At 44.7% G+C, this 20,322-nt stretch overlaps 1 protein-coding gene across 2 annotated transcripts in view; it reads right to left on the bottom strand.

The window, feature by feature from the left end:
• EPS8L3 (EPS8 signaling adaptor L3) overlaps positions 1-20,322 on the bottom strand; it is a 91,903-nt gene that overhangs the window by 20,418 nt on the left and 51,163 nt on the right. For both annotated transcript variants that reach the window (XM_066598684.1, XM_066598685.1), the window contains exons 8-11: positions 9,342-9,466; positions 6,588-6,682; positions 5,728-5,803; positions 5,540-5,604 (exon numbers count right to left, since the gene is read on the bottom strand). In XM_066598684.1, coding sequence (XP_066454781.1) covers positions 5,540-5,604; positions 5,728-5,803; positions 6,588-6,682; positions 9,342-9,466 — 361 coding nt within the window. The remainder of the gene's footprint in view (positions 1-5,539; positions 5,605-5,727; positions 5,804-6,587; positions 6,683-9,341; positions 9,467-20,322) is intronic.

Genomic DNA, 20,322 nt, shown 5'->3' with positions numbered 1-20,322 from the left:
AGCAGCATGGGTACCCTCAGCAGTGGGCCAAGCTGTCTCTTCCCCCTCCTCCTCATGCTCCTCCACCTCCTCCTCCTCCTCAACGTGCTGAGATATAGACAGGAGGGTGCTCTGACTATCCAGCGACATACTGTCTTCCCCCGCCTCCGTTTCCGAGCGCAAAGCGTCTGCCTTTATGCTTTGCAGGGAACTTCTCAAGAGGCATAGCAGAGGAATGGTGACGCTAATGATTGCAGCATCCCCGCTCACCATCTGGGTAGACTCCTCAAAGTTTCCAAGGACCTGGCAGATGTCTGCCAACCAGGCCCACTCTTCTATAAAGAATTGAGGAGGCTGACTCCCACTGCGCCACCCATGTTGGAGTTGGTATTCCACTATAGCTCTACGCTGCTCATAGAGCCTGGCCAACATGTGGAGCGTAGAGTTCCACCGTGTGGGCACGTCGCACAGCAGTCGGTGCACTGGCAGATGAAACCGATGTTGCAGGGTGGCAGCGTCCGTGTGGGACTTGCGGAAATGTGCGCAGAGCCGGCGCACCTTTCCGAGCAGGTCTGACAAGCCATGGCACGTGCGTGAGGCTGCCGAGCTGCAGAGCCGCCACCAGGTTACGGCCGTTGTCACACATGACCATGCCCGGTTGGAGGCTCAGCGGCGCAAGCCAGCGGTCGGTCTGCTCTGTCAGACCCTACAGCAGTTCGTGGGCCGTGTGCCTCTTCTCTCCTAAGCTGAGTAGTTTCAGCACGGCCTGCTGACGCTTGCCCACCGCTGTGCTGCCACGCCGCGCGACACCGACTGCTGGCGACGTGCTGCTGCTGACACATCTTGATTGCGAGACAGAGGTTGCGTAGGAGGAGGAGGAGGAGGGTGGTTTAGTGGAGGAAGCATACACCGCCGCAGATACCACCACCGAGCTGGGGCCCGCAATTCTGGGGGTGGGTAGGACGTGAGCGGTCCCAGGCTCTGACTCTGTCCCAGCCTCCACTAAATTCACCCAATGTGCCGTCAGGGAGATATAGTGGCCCTGCCCGCCTGTGCTTGTCCACGTGTCCGTTGTTAAGTGGACCTTGGCAGTAACCGCGTTGGTGAGGGCGCGTACAATGTTGCGGGAGACGTGGTCGTGCAGGGCTGGGACGGCACATCGGGAAAAGTAGTGTCGACTGGGAACCGAGTAGCGCGGGGCCGCCGCCGCCATCATGCTTTTGAAAGCCTCCGTTTCCACAAGCCTATACGGCAGCATCTCCAGGCTGATCAATTTGGCTATGTGCACGTTTAACGCTTGAGCGTGCAGGTGCGTGGCGGCGTACTTGCGCTAGCGACGGCTGGCCGCTGCGCTGAGAGACATTGGTGGATGGGGCCGAGGACAGCGGAGGTGAGGGTGTGGGTGCAGGCCAGGAGACGGTAGTGCCTGTGTCCTGAGAGGGGTTTGGATCTCAGTGGCAGGTTGGGGCACAGGGGGAGAGGCAGTGGTGCAAACCGGAGGCGATGAACAGCCTTCGTCCCACCTTGTGGGGTGCTTGGCCATCATATGTCTGCTTATGCTGGTGGTGGTGAGGCTGGTGGTGGTGGCTCCCCGGCTGTTCTTGGCGCGACAAAGGTTGCACACCACTGTTTGTCGGTCGTCTGCACTCTCAGTGAAAAACTGCCAGACCTTTGAGCACCTCGGCCTCTGCAGGGTGGCATGGCGCGAGGGGGCGCTTTGGGAAACAGTTGGTGGATTATTCGGTCTGGCCCTGCCTCTACCCCTGGCCACCGCACCGGCTCTTCCAACCTGCCCTGCTGCTGCACTTGCCTCCCCCTCTGAAGACCTGTCCTCGGTAGGCTTAGCAAAGCAGGTGGGGTCAGTCACCTCATCGTCCTGCTGCTCTTCCTCCGAATCCTCTGTGCGCTCCTCCCTCGGACTTACTCCAATTACTACTACCTGAGTGATAGACAACTGTGTTTCATCGTCATTGTCCTCCTCACCCACTGAAAGCTCTTGAGACAGTTGCCGGAAGTCCCCAGCCTCATCCCCCGGACCCCGGGAACTTTCCAAAGGTTGGGCATCGGTCACGACAAACTCCTCCAGTGGGAGAGGATTCGGAACCATTGCTGCCCATTCTGGGCAGGAGCCCGAGAACAGTTCCTGGGAGTCTGCCTGCTCCTTAGAATGTGTCATTGTAATTGAGTGAGGAGGCTGGGAGGAAGGAGGAGCAGCAGCCAGAGGATTCAGAGTTGCAGCAGTGGACGGCGCAGAACTCTGGGTGGTCGATAGATTGCTGGATGCACTTTCTGCCATCCACGACAGGACCTGCTCACACTGCTCATTTTTAAATAAAGGTCTACCGCGTGGACCCATTAATTGTGAGATTAATCTGGGAACGCCAGAAACGTGCCTCTCTCCTAATCCCGCAGCAGTTGGCTGCGATACACCTGGATCAGGAGCTCGGCCTGTGCCCACACCCTGACTTGGGCCTCCGCGTCCTCGCCCGCGTCCACGTCCACGTCCTCTAGGCCTACCCCTACCCCTCAGCATGGTGTATTACCAGTAGTGCAGAAACAGAACGCTGTAATTAAATGTGCCGCTTATTGGCCTGTGGTTGGAGGCTGACTTCGCTTACGGAACGCACAGCAGAGCCAGGAAATAATTTTGCGCAAGCCTGCTGTAACACTTAGCTGGCTGCGTATTAATTAGGACTACTACCCCCAGCAGAGACGCAGTACAGTCAGGACGGTCACAGGCAGCCCAAATATATTTTTTTGTCCCAAATTTTTTTGTAAAAGCCCACTGCCTATATAGACAGTATACGTCTTTCACCTTTTTCACTGTCCCTGCCTCAGCACTACTGGCCCTATACTATGTAAAATTACTGCAGACTGAGGACGCAATGCTCTGCACGGCCGATATACAAAAAAAAAAACAAAAACAGCCTCAACAGTACTGCACACGGTCAGATGTGTCCCTAAGAAGGACCGTTCGGGTTCTTGAAGCCTAAAATAACTCCTAACACTCTCCCTATAGCAACTCCAGCAAGACAGCACTTTCCCTGAACTATGTCAGAATGCATCTGTGGCGAGCCGCAGGAGGGGCTGATTTTTATACTCGGGTGACACCTGATCTCGCCAGCCACTCACTGCAGGGGGGTGGTATAGGGCTTGAACGTCGCAGGGGGAAGTTGTAATGCCTTCCCTGTCTTTCTATTGGCCAGAAAAGCGTGCTAACGTCTTAGAGATGAAAGTGAAAGTAACTCGAACATCGCGTGGTACTCGTCTCGAGTAACGAGCATCTCGAACACGCTAATACTCGAACGAGTATCAAGCTCAGACGAGTACGTTCGCTCATCTCTAATACTTACCCTTCTGCAGTCACTGGGATCCAGCACCTTAGCTCACTGCGGTCCTGGCGGTCCTGACAGTTGATATCACACAAAATCACGTGACCATTGCAGCTAATGAGAGGCTGCAGTGTCACATTCTTGATCTCCTGGCACTCAGCATATGAGTGAAGATGCCAGGAGAATGGGCAGTGATGGTACACTGGGAACCCCACTTATCGGCTGACTGAAGGGGCCTAGCAATCGGGCAAATTCAGTGGCCTCTTTGTTGTTTAGCAGGCAGCAGCCATCAGTATTAAAGTCCCAGGAAACCCCTTTAAGTTAAGCTATAAGATATGTGCACACAGGGCAGATACACCATGGATTTTTTGCCACAATTTGTGTATGAAAAGTCTACAGTGTAACAAGGTAATTAACACTAAACAAAGGATGAACTCAGATTAGTGTAACAAATGTAACATCTTTATCAAAATATCCATATAAATACAATCAAGATACCTATGACTGGGATATGATAAATACGGATAGTACCTTGGGTCACATAATACTACATAAAAATTAGCAACCACAATTCTAAGCATAAACCACACAGTCAGTTAAGTGACATACAAAGGGCTACATAAGGTTAGCACACAGACCACAGGGTATCTCTACGCCCCAACGCAGATTTTGCTAATCACTTCATCGGGTAATAGTGCCATTAATGTGTAGTATTATGGATTTCTTTAATATCTACTCCACCCGAGTTAGTGTCAGTATTTGATCATTGGTAGGTCACAACTATTTGAATTGTTTTTGATGAATATTTCAATACAAACATTACATTTGCATATATTAGTGTCCTTTCATTTGGTGGGTGTTTACTGCAGTAATTATATGGAATGATTTATATGTTCTTTACAAGCCCAAAGCCCGGGAACCAGGACCAGCAAAATACAGTAGCTGTGAACTGGATGAGTTTTAGACCGCTTCCACACGGGCAACGCGATATTGCAGCAAGAAAATCGCAGCGATATTGCATTGGTGATCCGTGCGATATCACTGTGTATTCTTGCGGCGATATCACGATTTTGTGTTACAAAACCACATGGTGCTACAAATCAGAGGCAGTCAATCAGAGGCAGTGCCTCCTGGAGGCAGGGATATTCAAATCCCTGACCAGGAAGAGCTGCCCGAAGACCAGGGCCAGGAACCAGGGGAAGATGTGGCGGAGCTGACAGCACTTCTTTGGTGATGTATGTGGTTATTTATTTTATTTTTTTTTTTATGCAGCTAGGGCTTATTTTATGGCTTTTACAGTAGGATTGCCTACTGTAAAAGTTGCATCGCACCACACGAAAACCGCATTTTCGTGTGATGCGATGCAACACATAGGAAGGCTCCATAGGGAAACATGGGCTGCAAAAAAAATTTGCAAATTGCGGCTGTATAGCGTATGCCATGATTTTATATTCTCGTAATGTCGCAGGCTACAAATCATGGCTCGTGTGAAGAACCCATAGGAAAGCATGGGCTTTACATACACGCGATTTGTAGCACTGTCGCATAGCATCAAAATCGCGACAGAAGTGACCTTAGCAAACCTCATTTTGATATCCTACAGAAAAAATCTTCACTGAATCAATGCAGAAACTGGCATGCGGTGCGGATGTCAAATCCACAGTATGTCAATTTGTGTTGTGGATTTTACCCCTTTCAATAAGTAGAGTGAAATCCATGTAACATCTGCAGCAAATCTGCAACAAAGCTGCAAATAACTACCGTAGTTTGGTTTTTTTCCACAGAATTAACATCAACAAAAGACATCGACAAGCTGGAGCAAATTCAGAGAAGAGCTGCGAGGACTTAATAGTTGTCTACAAATATCTGAAGGGCTGTCACAGTGCAGAGGGATCAGCCCTATTCTCATCTACACAAAGACAGACTAGAAGCAATGGCATCCAACTGAAAGGGAGGAGACACAGGTTAGATATTAAACAGTGAGGGTGATCAATGATTGGAACAGATTGCCACGGGAGGTGGTGAGTTCTCCTTCAAAGGAAGTCTTCAAAGGCTGGACAGACATCTGTCTAGGATGATTTAGTGATCCTGCATTGAGCAGGGGGTCGGACCCGATGACCCTGGAGGTCCCTTTCAACCCTCCCATACTATGAATGTATGACAATACGGTCCTTACACTTATTTCAGATTTGCTATATGTTTATATTGTACAGGTTGTTGTTACTCACCATTAGATTAAAACCATATTTCATCTTCTGAAAACATTCGATAAATTCTGATTCGGAAGGTTTTTCTTTTAAGAAACAAAAAGAGGGGAATTCTTGTCAGTTTCTGATCACATTACGTTTTCCTAAACCAACGTGCTTTCACTATTATAGCTATTTTTTTTATTTAATTAAAGTAACTTCTTACTGACCTTTTTTCTTCTTTTTTTCTGGATTTAGTTTTCCAACAAATATTTCAATATCTGCAAGTACGTGGTTCAAGACTTCCTGAATGCAGAGCAAATTACAGAGAATATTAATAAAGACAAAAACCAACCATTGATTTCAGTGGTTTCGTTTTGACTAGCGTGATTTTTGGACTTGCCCTAGAAAAACTATGTGAGAGAAAGGCGAGGGCAGGACCTAACCTATTTTTTTTTCAAAATAGCCTGAAAAAATCTGTGGTTCATCCACTAGTATGCTCCGTAGCGGTGAGTGTATTAGCGTATGCGCCCATGTGTTTCAGCCCAAAGTTTGGAGCTCACAGCAAATTCCACATCTGTTACATAGTCAATCAGCCAGAGATAGAGAACGCAGCAGCAGACACCACTGGTGTGAGGCAAATAAGTAAGCACAGCCCAAATAAGGAACTGACTCCAAAGTTCCAAACTATAGTCCAAAGCAAAAAAGGCAGGGCAGCATCACAGACTGGTTTAGTAAAAATCAATGCATCACAGCGGATGCTCCTTTATTGATCCGAGTAGAAGGATACAAGCAGTTACATAGTGTCACAGATTTCGCTGTGGACTTGCCCTGAACTTTTTGCAGTGCAGTTTTTAATATCATGTACAAAGCTTTTGTGTTATTTTTCCAATTTGAGATTTATAACCTCAATATTCAATGTGGAAGAGTATTTAGGGCTCTCACACGAGCGGAATCACTGGCTTGAATTTAAGCAATTTTCCTGAAGAAAGGTCAATTTTGTAGATCATATTATGTATAATATTTATATAACATTCGTACAATTGTAATGATAGGTAAACAAATCCAGTTTCGTATAAAATGAACTTACAATGTCACTTCCTATGTTGGCTTTTTGATTAGGGATTGGTGGTGACTGGAAAATGACAGGTCCAGGATCATTCCTTCTTTGGTGAACGGGAGAATCTGCAATATAGCGCAATGCACATTGATGTATTTATCACTCTAAGGTAAGTTTTCACGGGGACATAGCAGAGTATGGACAATTCAAAAAACTTATGTTTTTGAATGCTACCTCAAGGTCATTATGGTGTACTAGTTTAACTGGACTGTGGCTTTTCATTAGGGAATGTATCACCTAGATCTATTTTGCTAAATAAGACCAAAAAAGTGAAATAGAATTTTATTTCTAATCTTTTATTATTTTCTGATTGTACATTTTTGTACTTATAGAACCATATAATGGTAGAGTTGGAAGGAACCTCCAGGGCCATTGGGTTCATAGAATAGTACAATTGGAAGAGACCTCCAGGTCTCATTGAGTCCAACCCCCTGCTCAATGCAGGATTACTAAATCATCCCAGACAGATGTCTGTCCAGCCTCTGAAGACTTCCATTGAAGTAGAACTCATTACCTCCCATGGCAACCTGTTCCCCTCATTGATCACCCTCACTGTCTAATTTCTGTGTCTTCTCCCTTTCCGTTTCATCCCATTTTCCTTATATGATAATCACGGCCGCATAACGGGGCAAAACGAAACCACTTATTTCAATTTATTTCATGGTTTTGTTTTCACTATCGGGATTGTCGCCTGTTACTTTTACAGGCAAGAAAAGACAGGACCTGACCTATCTTTCCCACATGTAAAGAATACTATGTGCAGGAAAGATCAGGCAGCATCTATCTTCCCGCGTTTTTTTCAAACTCCTGCAATATAGTGTGGAGTAGAATGACCAAAGGAAAACCTGTTCAAGTGCAACTACGCTCCATACTGGTGAGCGTAGTTGTGACTACTGCTATCTGAAGCCACCCTGAGGTCTGGAGGCATCTTAGACCACATTGATAATAGTGTTAGGACTCATAAGTGTGCAGCAAATTGTGCGCATATAATCCACAGTGAATAGAGGTCATTGATTTCAATGGGTTCATTCGCAGCTTTGTATTTTTCCTGCAACTTTCGGTTGTGTGGAAAAAATGCAGCATGTCCTATCTGAGTGCGTATTATGCACCGCAATGGCCCATTGAAATTAATGAACATCTGTAAATACACAGGAAATACACTGGAAATCAATTAGGCTTTGAGTGTTTTCTATACGCCTAAAAAGACTGTTGATAGGCAGAAAACCGCAAGGCAACAATGTATTTCAGCACATGAAACACTACATATTTACAGAACAAAATACAAATATGTCAGTATGAATTCACCTTTAGGGCTTAGTCACACAATGCGCCTGTGTGACTGAGCCCTTACTGCAGGAAGAAGACGGCCGCACTTCAGGATGGACGACTCCCCGCAGCGCCGAAGAAAGAACACATGACCGGCAATGAAGCCGGTCACGTGTTCTTTCTTCCGGCGTTGCAGAGAGACGTCCATCCTGAAGTACGGCCGTCTTGTTCCTGCAGTAACACGGGCGCCGATGCGCCCGAGTGACTAAGCCCTTAGGGTGGGATCACACCTGCGTTAGGGTCAGTTCAGGTGAGGCCGTTCTCCGACCTGCATTAGGGTCAGTTCTGGGTTTCACTCTCTCTGCTTTGTTTTTAGAGGACAGAAACTGAAATAAAATGGAAAAAAACTGATCTGTTTTTTCCATATTGATTCCATGGGGTTTCAGAAAAAACTGAAATTCCATTCCGTCAAGTTTCTCTTTTTTTGGACAGGAAAATAGCGCAGTCTGCAGTGTTATTTTTCTGTCCCCAAAATACAGAAACCTGACAGAATGGAAGTAAACCAAAGCCTTTCCATTTCTTTGAAACCCCCTTTGAAATCAATGGGAAAAAACATTTTTTTCCATTTTATTTTAGTTTCTCTTCTCCAAAAACGGAGCGGAAAGTGGGAAACCCTGAACTGACCCTAAGGCAGATGTGAGAGCAGCATTACCTGAACTGACCCTACCGCAGAGGTGTGAGAGCGGCCTCACCTGAACTAACCCTACCACAGGTGTAAGACCAGCCTCATCTGAACTGACCCTAACGCAGGTGTGAGAGCAAGCTCCCCTGAACTGACCCTAACACAAATGTGAGAACAGCTTCACCTGAACTGACCCTAACGCAGGTGTGAGAACAGCTTCACCTGAACTGTGAAGGCCGCAGGCCTGAATATGATTTTGTCTTGTCTACCACTTCTTGACACAGCTAAACAGAATTTTCTGGGCATACTGCTAGCAGTACAACTCAGCAAAAGTTACTAATCACATATCCTGTTTAGCTGGAACTAACAACGGAATGTAACATTGGAATGTTACAATCTAAGATAACATGTCTAACCAACAATGTATGCTTATGTGAAAACAAGTTCATTGGGCATAAAGCCCACCCTGTATTATGTTACTATACAAGTTGTGACATATGTAATAAAGGTAGACTGCTTTGCACATAGACTTGTCTGTGTCACTGCTTTCTCCCGGCCAGTCCTACAGGCTTTTTCAATTTGGAACCTGACAGCATATGAAGGAAACCAGTGAATTTCCCTAACAGAACTGACCCTAATGCAGGTGTAAGAGCAGCCTCACCTGAACTGACCCTAATACCAGTGTGACAGCAGCCTGAACTGCTTTGGAACTGTCATGTTAGAAAAGGATCGAAGAGGGGATTTCTCTTGCAACTCTCTTCGAGAAGACAACTAACCCTGAGGAGTTTGTCTCTCTGAAGTTCCGAATCTTGGGCTATCCATTGGTGGAAAATGACTGCGTTCATTGAATTCCCTCAGAGATGTTGGTCTGCTGTTGATCATAATCTTCTGTAGTTTATTTCTAAAATGATAAGCAGAAATTTATTTAAAAAATGTAAAGCGAGTTGTCCTTAATAAACATCACATGACCTGGTTGCCGTACATAAAAACAGACACATAGCAAGCTCTCACTAAATGTAATGCACACAGCAAACAGAGTCGACAGCACTGATTCTCAGTGTTCCTTAATACTAAAGTAAAAAGGTGGGAATCCTATATGGAAGCTGGGGTCCCCTATTCTGTGTAACATGTTGATGACTTTTTTATGCCAACTTCAGTTGCTACAATTATATACATCATTCCAATTGTCTGAACATTTTGACTACACTAACAAGTAGCGCTGCAAAAGGTCTGAGCATATCAATAAACAAAAGCTTTTCTGCTGACATTAAAGGGTTATTTCAGGATGTTTACTATTGATGACTTACCCCCTGGATAGGTCATCAACAGTTGATCAGCGGGGTTACCTCACTTCGAACCCCCGCTAATCAGCTGATTGTGTGGCCTGTTGTCAGTGGCCACAAGCCTGACGGCATCATTGGTGGTCAGGGCTCGGTCCTTAACCCCTTGAGTGGTTTCTTACCACCCTGTCAGACCCACCAGGGCAGGTTTTTTAAATGGTCTAATCATTTAATTTCAACTAATTTTCCAGTCGCGTTCCAAGAGCCATAACTTTTCCATTTTTTCATTGACACAGCCATATGAGGGCTTGTTTTTTGCGGGACAAGTTGTACTTTTCGATCATTTTTGGGTATATAAAATGTATTGCATAACTTTTGTAAAAAAAATTGTAGGGAGATTGGGGGGAAAAAAAAGAAATTCTGCCATTTGTTTTTTGGACTTCATTTTTACCGCCTTTAGTGTGCAGAATAAATAGTGTGATAACATTATTCTCTGAGTCGGCACGATTCTGGCAATACCAAGTTTATAACGTTTTTTAAGGTTTTGCTATTTTTGTATATTTAAAACATTTTTTTTCTTAAAGGTTTGCTTTTGTGTCGCCATATTCCAAGAGCCGTATTAATTTATTTTCCATTGTTAGAGCTCTAGAAAGCCTTGTTTTTTGCGGGATGAACTCTAGTCTTCATTTATCTAATTTTTTGGAACATGCAAAATTTTGATCGCTTTTTATTCCATTTTTTCTAGTGGCAAGATTAACAAAATCTGTAATTCTGGCATGTTTTGTATTTTTATTTTTCACTGCATTCTCTGAACAGTATTAATAATATATTAAAGTAATTCTACAGGCTAGAACGATTATGCCAATACCAAATTGTAATAGTTTTTTTCTTTTTCGCAACTTTTTTACAGTTTAAAAAAAAAAATTATTAAAAGTTTAAATCACCCTCCTTTTGCCATATCTATAATAAAAAATCTAAATCATAAAAGAAAAATACATATTTGGTATCGCCGCGTCCGTAAAAGTCCGATCTATCAAAGTAGTGCATTATTTACCTCACACGGTGAACGTAGTCCGAACCCTGACTCCCAGAAATAATGCAATAAAAAGCAATCAAAAAGTCGTATGTATTCTGAATTAGCACTAACGTAAACTACAGGACATCACACAAAAAATGAGCCCTTGCTCAACTATGTTGACGGAAAAATTTAAAAAGTTATTGCGCGCAAAAAATGCAGCAGAAAATAATTAAATGTCTTTGAAAAAAAATAAAAGTACTACAGCAAAAAAAACCTATACACATTTGGTATCGTAGTAATCGTACTGACTCATAGAATAAGGTTATCATGTCATTTTTGTTGCAGTTTGTGCACCGTAGAAACAAAATGCACTGAAATATGGAGGAATGTCATTTTTTTAATTTTACTCAGCTTAGAATTTTGTAAAAGTTTTTCAGTACATTATATGGTACTTTAAATAGCACCATTGAAAAATACAACTCATCCTGCGAAAAACAAGCCCTCATACAGCGACGTCGATGGATAAATAAAGGAGTTATGATTTTTTAAATGGGGGGAGGAAAAAACGAAAAGGGGAAAAAAGAAAAAAAGGATCCATATCATTAAGGGGTTAAATAATGTACTAACTTTCTCCTCTCGGTCATTACGATGCAGAGATACCACATGTGTAATTTTATTTTTAATTTTTTAAAAAGTAAAGGGAGACAAGTGCTTTTATTTTTATAATAATTTTTTTAACTTTGTTTATTTTCTAAAGTTTTTTAAACTTTTTTATTTTTGTCCATTTAGGGGACTCCCACAGAGACCCATCAGGACCTCCTGATCACATTCCAGGGGTCTGAAGGTAACAGCCCTTTACATGTTGCAGTCGCATAGACTGCAGCATTTAAAGGGTTAACACAGCAGAGATTGGAGTTTTTTTCCATTATCTGCTGTGTAAGAGTTGATGCCCGGCTATTCTCTGACAAAGGGAGCCCCCTCCCTCTGTCAGCCCTTTACATGCTGTGGTCGTATAGACCACGGCATGTAAAGGTTTAACACAGCAGAGATCGGAGGTTTTCTCAATTCTCTGCTGTGTAGAGCTGGTGCCTAGCTATTGTCTGACAGGCAAGCACCAGCTCTCCCTGCCACAGAGACCATTGGCTGGCTTCTGACAAGCCGATGATTTTTATGGCAACCTGTAAATAAAGCAGTGCAGGACTTTGAAAATAGAAGCGTGAGATTGCCGGCAGATCGGCAATATCTTCCTGCTTCTGTTTTTCAAAGTCCTACACTGCTCTGTGTGAGTCTGTGCAGGCAGATCACACTGCCAGAGTTTATGGCAGTGTGCTCTGCAGCTCCCATAGTGAAACATAGCCCGTAAATCTTCCGGGCTATATTGCTATGGGCAGTGGAGCTCGTCCTGGAAAATTTCCGGGCGTGCCACTCAAGGGGTTAATGGGTCCTTCTCACTTATTCAGATGGCCAGGTGGGTGTATATATGCCACAGCCCAAAATACCATTGGCCAGGAGCAGAGAGTTTAGCTCTGCCTAACTCCCTCCACCTGCCACCCCTTGCTGGCTGCTGGCAAGAGAAGGGAGCAAGACAGGGCAGGGAGGAAGCTTAGCAGTATTAGTCATGCTAGTCATGTTAAACTCCCTCCCTCATCCTCCCCCTGTGCCAGCCAGCGGCTCCCATTGGCTAATCATAGCCAAAAGTTAGGGCAAGTCCTATCTTTTCCAGCAGCGCGTAAAAGCGGCTGCCGGAATCGGCATCGTATGTGCTATTTTTTCCGGCCAGACAATTTTATGTGCCACAAAATCGCCCATCTGATTGAATGCATTGGAATCCAATGCTTCAGATGGTTGCGATTTTCGGACGGCGTTTTATTGTGGCTAAAACGCTTGTGTGAATAAGGCCATAGTGTGAGAGCTTTAACAGATGGGCATGTTTTTGTCCTGTTATGTGACTGTGATAATCATGGCTGCATAATGGAACAAAATGAAACCATTGACCTTGGAGTTTGGAGTGTAAATGTCCGGAGAAAAAAAAAACAAAAACCCATTCATGCACAACCACACTCCGTAGCAGTGAGCACAGTTGCGCATAAGGCCGTGTTAAGGTCAATTCAGACAAGCCAATTTCTCATTTGAACAAGCAAACTATGTCAGATTTGGCTCGTTCGCTCGGGCAGCCTGTTTATCACACAGATACACCATTGGGTCATATAAACGAAAAATTGCTCAGTCGTTCATATTTGCTGTTTAGTGACTGAGAGCGATGGAATGATCTGTATTTAAATAGAATGATTAGTGATCGAGCCAGAGAAGACTTTGTTGTGTTTAAACTGAAAGATATTGTTCACTTTCGCTTGTTTGAATAATTTTTCGAAAGAGAATCGTTTCGTGTAAATGGGCCTTTAAGCGCTCCTTCACACGGGCAAATTTTTCAGCAGTTTTCTGACCTAAAACCAGGAGTGGAGACAAAGTATAATGGAAAGATTTGTGTTTCTTCTGTATTTTGGACCCACTGCTGGTTTTGGCTTACAAAATACTGATGAAAAATACCCCCGTGTAATGGAGCCCTAACTATTATAAGGGCTTAAACAGACAAACATATGCGTAAAGACGTTCGCTGCAATGGAGCATACAGTGGAGAAAAAAAGTATTTAGTCAGATACCAATTGTACAAGTTCTCCCACTTACAAAGATGAGAGAGGCCTGTAATTGACATTATAGGTAGACCTCAACTATGAGAGACAACATGAGAAAACACATCCAGAAAATCACATTGTCTGATTTTTAACGAATTTATTTGCAAATTATGGTTGAAAATAAGTATTTGGTCACCTACAAACAAGTAAGATTTCGGGGTCTCACAGACCTGTAACTTCTTCTTTAAGAGGCTCCTCTGTCCTCCACTCATTTCCTGTAGTAATGGCACCTGTTTGAACTTGTTATCAGTATAAAAGATACCTGTCCACAACCTCAAGCAGTCACACTCCAAACTCAACTATGGTGAAGACCAAAGAGCTGTTAAGGACACTAGAAACAAAATTGTAGCCCTGCGCCAGTCTGGGAAGACTGAATCTACAATAGGTAAGCAGCTTGATGTGAAGAAATCAACTGTGGGAGCAATAATTAGAAAATGGAAGAGATACAAGACCACTGATAATCTCTCTCAATCTGGGGCTTCACACAAGATCTCACCCCGTGGGGTCAAAATGATCACAAGAACGGTGAGCAAAAATCCCAGAACCATACGGGGGAACCTAGTGATTGACTTGCAGAGAGCTGGGACCAACGTAACAAAGGCTACCATCAGTAACACACTACGCCGCCAGGGACTCAGATTCTGCAGTGCCAGACATACTTAAGCCAGTACATGTCCGGGGCCGACTGAAGTTTGCTAGAGAGCATTTGGATGATCCAGAAGTGTATTGGGAGAATGTCATACGGTCAGATGAAACCAACGTAGAACTGTTTTGCAGAAGCACAACTGGTCGGGTTTGGAGGAGAAAGAATGCTGAGTTGCATCCAAAGAACACCATACTTACTGTGAAGCATGGGGGTGGCAACATCATGCTTTGGGGCTGTTTCTCTGCAAAGGGACCAGGACAAATGATCCGTATACATGAAAGAATGAATGGGGCCATGTCTCGTGAGATTTTGAGTGGAAACCTCCTTCCATCAGCAAGGGCACTGAAGATGAAACGTGGCTGGGTCTTTTAGCATGACAATGATCCCAATCACACCGCCAGGGCAACGAAGGAGTGGCTTCATAAGAAGCATTTCAAGGTCCTGGAGTGGCCTAGCCAGTCTCCAGATCTCAACCCTATAGAAAACCTTGTGTTGCTAGAAGCCCTAGTACTACAAGTCCCAGCAGCACAACCTAACAGTTCCCATTCATTTCAATGGGAACTTTGCCTGCAATACCTAGTCTGGCCACTGCAGTAAGAACGGAGCTGTTTACTTCATGCAGAAATTAGCTCAGTACACAGGTGTAGAACTAGACAAGAAGTAAGATTTTAGTAGTGTGCAACCTTGTCTGCTAATCATTACTGAGAAAGAATGTGTTTGGTATCATAAGTAGAGCATGTAGAGGTACAAGTAAAGTCCAATCTCTTCAAGGCAATCCCTTTTAAAGTGAAATCAGTCACATTTCTGCTTCTCTAGTCCCTGGCCATAAGCTGTTGCCATAGGGAGAGTTATGTCTGGCCACTTTTTCCCCTGCAACACTGCATTGCTATACATATTCTGCATTCATTTGAGATCAGCTTTTGAAAACCCGACTCAGTCACTTCTATGAATTGTACAACTATTGTTAAGGCTTTTGCTTTGTAATATAGCGTCCATATTCACCTAACAGCTTGTGGCCAGTGTAGGGTACTGCGGCTCGGTGACAGGAGGAATAGTACATTCTAATATGCCTTAGGAGTCGCTCCATATAAATAGATGCATAATCTACAAACCAGCAATGAAAAGTACGCTTGGACTAGAAGGCATTCAGAATGATATATTATATTGTCCTAATTATGGGGACCCATCTAGGTGTCTGTGGGAACATCAGAATTACCCTGTGGGCTTCAGCTACATTGACTTGTACTGCATGAGTAACAGATAGGCCTCATGCCCACGGCCGGTTTGTAATCCCGCTGCGAGATTCATGCAGCGGGATGTGACCCGTGCTCTGGCATTGACCTCATACTTACCCATCCGGTGTTTCCTCCCTCCGCTCTGCGATGTGCCGGCTGGCGCACAGCCGCGCATGCACGGAGTGCAGCCGGCGTGTCACAGGTGACGTGTCTGTGCAAGGCCTGCACAGAAATAGGGCATGCCATGATTTAAATACCACGTGAGTTTTCATGCGGTCAAATCGCGGTTGTTGGCATGGGATTGCTTAAACTAATGCAATCCTAGGACAGCGTGCCATGGTGGAAATTCTGCAGGAAATCCCACCGCTGAATTTCCATCTGTGGGCATTGGGCCTTAAGCATGGAGCTGCAGTATACTATGGAATACCCTCAGAAACTGCTACATTGGGGTCTGTGCCATCTACAGGGCTGTTGATATATACTGATGTCAACATATTTTTCCATTTCTGCACCCCACACCTGATTGCCTGTCATGCTTCTGTGTAATGACCTGAAGTGTGGCCTTAGCCTGGGTTCACACACACCGGAATCCCGGCGGAAATCTCGTGGTTTGGCCACAGCGAAAAACCGCGAGATTTCCGCTGGGAGAAGCGCTGCTTCAAAACACGCAGCACTTAGCCACGGGTTTTGAAGCAGCCTGGCAGCTTGTTCTTCTGCTGCGGACGGCGCTCCCATAGAGGAGAGCGCAGCCGCAGCGGAAGAAGAAAAAAAATTTACATGCTGCGGCCAGGGAATCCACGCCGCAGCGCCGGCTTCTGCCGGATTTGCCACAGCAGATTCGCCATCCCGTGTGGACGAGATTTCTGAGAAATCTCATCCACATGGCCGGCTAATCCCAGGATTAGGGGCCGCAGGTGGATTTGCCACGGCGAAATTCCGGACGGAATTTCCGCGACAAATGCGCCTTGTGTGAACCCAGCCCTACAGTATAAAAGTACTTAAATGCAACTCAAGAGCAACTGTCCTAACTGCTCATTTAGCAAAGGGTAGTGATACTGGATTTCATTTAATAAGAAGATGAAGTCAAGATAGGGAACTAAATTGTTAATTTAACTTAGTCAGTTTACTATAAAGCAATTGCTGAAAGACCTGGGAGAATCTCTGTACGTGAGTGAAGGACCTTCCACTGTCATAGATCACGTGACCCAGCAGAAGAAAGAAGCTCCCTGACTGGTCAAGGGGCGGAGCGAATCACAGCTAACCTGAAACAAGGTACCTGAATGGACTCGGAGGGGGAATTTCCTGTTCCCCTGATCTGTGACATAGTAGATAATTATAAAAGTGTTGAGAGGCAAGGAACGAGGCAGAGTAAGTATAGAGAGTGAAAGAGAGAGAGAGAGAGAGAGAGAAGAAGAGAGAGAGGGAGAAGTAGTGGGAGAATGTTTGCAGCCAAGTGAAGCCATGTTACTGGCTTCCCTCCTTCCTGTCCTGTAACTGGAGAAGTTTTGCTTTCAACTTGAAGAAATCGTGTGTGCAGCTAATTAATCACCCACTATGCTGAGAGAAGCCTGTGTTTGTTCTCAAGACGAAAAAAAAAGGTTTGGTACGGTGTGAGCCAGTAGAGCAAAGTGTAATTGTTTTCATTAAGATAAATCAAGTAATCTTGTAGATAGGATACCTTTTAATGGCTAACAAAAATACATGATGTTACAACAAGCTTTCAGATCTTCTATGGACCCTTCATCAAGCAAAATTAAACTGATTTGGATGGGACACATATATATACATAGACGTACTGTCAGGGGTTACCAGGGTCACAATGGCGACCCAGCCCCTGCACTGATGGGGCCCCAGAGACCGCTCTCTGACATATATAGGTTCACATACAGTCCATTCCCATCTGTTCGCACTGCCAGCCGCCTGATTGCTGCGCTGAAGCCGACAGAGCGAACAGCCGAAACACAGGAGAAGGAGGAGGGAGGCAGTAAGCAGACGGCAGATGCAAAGCACGGCACTGCAGGGAGCTGAGCAGGATGATGTTACCACCCTGCACTCCTACTGACAGTGTACGGCAAACCCTGCCCTGCTGCTCTCCTCACACAAAGAAATGGTCCGGGGTATCTATCTATCTATCTATCTATCTATCTATCTATCTATCTATCTATCTATCTATCTATCTATCTATCTATCTATCTATCTATCTATCTATCTCATATCTCTCTGTCTGTCAATCTCATATCTGTTTGTCAATCTCATATCTATATGTCTATCTATCTCATATCTATCTGTCTATCTCTCTCATCTCATCTATTTCTGTCATCTATCTATCTATCAAAAACGATGGGAGCGTTGTACCGAAGTTAGCACTAAGGCCTCCTTCCCACGAATGGATTTACGCCGCGTAAATTTGCGGCAAAAATCCGCTGCGTTGCCCCCTGCTATTAGGTTCTATTGAACCTAATAGCACAATGCTCACGATGCGGAATTCCACTGCGGAATTTCGCACCGTGAAATCTCCCGTCCTCACCCGCAGCATGCTCTATTTGCCGCGGGTGTAAGTGCTGACGGCTTTCATTGCAGTCAATGGAAGCTGTCCGTTCATGCTATCTCCCGCTGTAACACAGCGGAAGATAGCGTGAAAACGCTTCCCCACCTACCGCCGCCTCATCATATGACGCGGCCGGCGCGTCACGTGACACGGCCGGCCGCGTCATGTGACGCGGTGGGCGTGTCACATGACGCGACGGTGGTGGGCGGGGAAGCGTCTTCACGCTATCTTCCGCTGGTAAGTATGGGGTCTCTGGGGGGCGCCGTGACGGGCTTCACTGCGGAATATTCCGCAGCGGAGCCCGTCACGCTCGTGTGAAGCCGGCCTAATAGTGGTAAAAAGCAGTGTGTGTGTGTGAGAGTGGCCTACGGGGCTACAAACAAATTTTCATGTAGTACAGGAAATGAGTTATATTTGGAAAGACTACGCTAAGGGGCAGATCATGTATGGAAATTTGTTTTGCAGCTGTATGCAGCACAATTTAGGTACTGGTACGAGAAGGAAGAGGGGCCTAAGTCGAACTCTTGCACCCGAGTCCCTGAGCCTTTAGGTACACCCCTGTATATATACATATACAAATGCAGAGACGACACCCCTCTTGATCTAAATACAAAGTTTCACACACAGAAATTTGAGACTTACTTGCACTTAAAACGTAAAACACTACCAGACAAGCTGGGCAAAGAAATAAATACTTAATCAGTCCACTAAGCTTAGGAATATGATTCTTGCATAAGTGGAGAATATGAAAGGTTTGAAGGAGGTCAAGAGGAATGTCCTCTTCGAATCATTGTTTTTTGTTTTTTTCTTAAACTTCGTAAAAATTCAGAAATTGATTTGAAAAAATGCTTCCATCCAATAGGAGGCGCTGCAGAACTATTGTTCCATCTTCCTTATGTGCAGGGTTAAAGGAGAGATAACAGACATCATAAAACTGTCACATTCCTTAGCTCAGTGGACTAATTAAGTAATTATTTCTCTGCTGAGCTTGTCTGGTAGTGTTTTAAGTGCAAATCAGTCTCAAATTTCTGTGTGTGAACTTTTGTATTTATATCAAAAGGGGTGTCATCTCTGCATTTGTATATGTTTATATATGTGCCCTATCCAAATCATTTTCATTTAGCCTGATGAAGGGTCTATAGAAGATTGGAAAGCTTGCTGTAACCGTGTATTTTTGTTAGCCATTAAAAGGTGTTATGTCTACAAGATTACTTGATTTCTCTTACTGAGAACAATCAGAAATGTCACTCCTGACGCGCCGGCTCCGCTCTGCACATGCACCGGCTGGGCGGCAGCCGGCCCATCACAGAGCAGAGCAGACGCGGAAGAAGGTGAGCTGCACTGCACACTGCAGGTGGTAGGTCGGATCCTGCTGCAAGAATTCTCACAGCTGGATCCAACCCAGCCGTCTGCAGGCAGCCATAGAAGAGCCTGTCTCCTCCTCAACACAGTTTCAGTGGCAGATCTATATAATAGCATTACACACAACAGACTGTGAAAGTGACTAGAAAATGGATCCATAACACCCAAGTAGATCTGAGCTGGTCAGAACTGAGATCACATGACGATCTGAGAAGAGAGATTTAGATGGTAAGAAATAACTAACCCAGGTAACACTAGCTGATTTATATGTACTGTGAGGATAGCTACATAGTGAATGAATAAAAACCAAAATCACCATCTAAGGACCTCCCAGTGATTGTTACAAGGCTTGTATAAAGAGTCTAACATTGACTTGCAGGAATGCTGCCTTCCAATAGGTGGCACTGCAGGGGTGTTGTTCCATCTCCCTTATTTGCATATTACCCAGAAGAGCATGAATGGCCTTATAAGTCTCCTCACTCACCTTCTTGGTGCTCTCCCTAAGGAGAAAAGATTCCTGACCCACATGTTTAAGAACAGACACTCCATGGGAAGCATTTGTGAATGTGGAGTGGTTACCCCACCCAATCCAGGGTCTACAAAAATTCAGAGTTTTGGAAGCAGTGAGGTGCATCTCCGAAAGACACATTATGCTAGGAGAGTGTTGCTTAAGTATTTGAAGGACTATGGTATGTTTAATCGTATTAACATCTCTGACATTCCACATCATGCACTTCAGCCGGCCATACTTTATGAGTTTATGTGCAATAGTATACAACACGCTGTGGGAGTCAAAGAATATCAAAATAGAAAACAAAACAGAGCTAAGCAATGCAGTGTTAGAGTCTCCTAAGATGGGTTGCTTACTCAAATATTGGAAACAATAACATTCACCAACCCCAGCCTCCACCCTGCATACCACTGTATAAAAACACATATGGTAGCTTGTATCGCCCACAAAGTCTCCACATAATA

This window comes from Eleutherodactylus coqui, chromosome 4, assembly GCF_035609145.1.
Source record: "Eleutherodactylus coqui strain aEleCoq1 chromosome 4, aEleCoq1.hap1, whole genome shotgun sequence".
Taxonomy (NCBI): domain Eukaryota; kingdom Metazoa; phylum Chordata; class Amphibia; order Anura; family Eleutherodactylidae; genus Eleutherodactylus; species Eleutherodactylus coqui.
The sequence above is the reverse complement of the archived record's forward strand: the minus strand, read 5'-3'. Positions and strand labels throughout refer to the sequence as shown.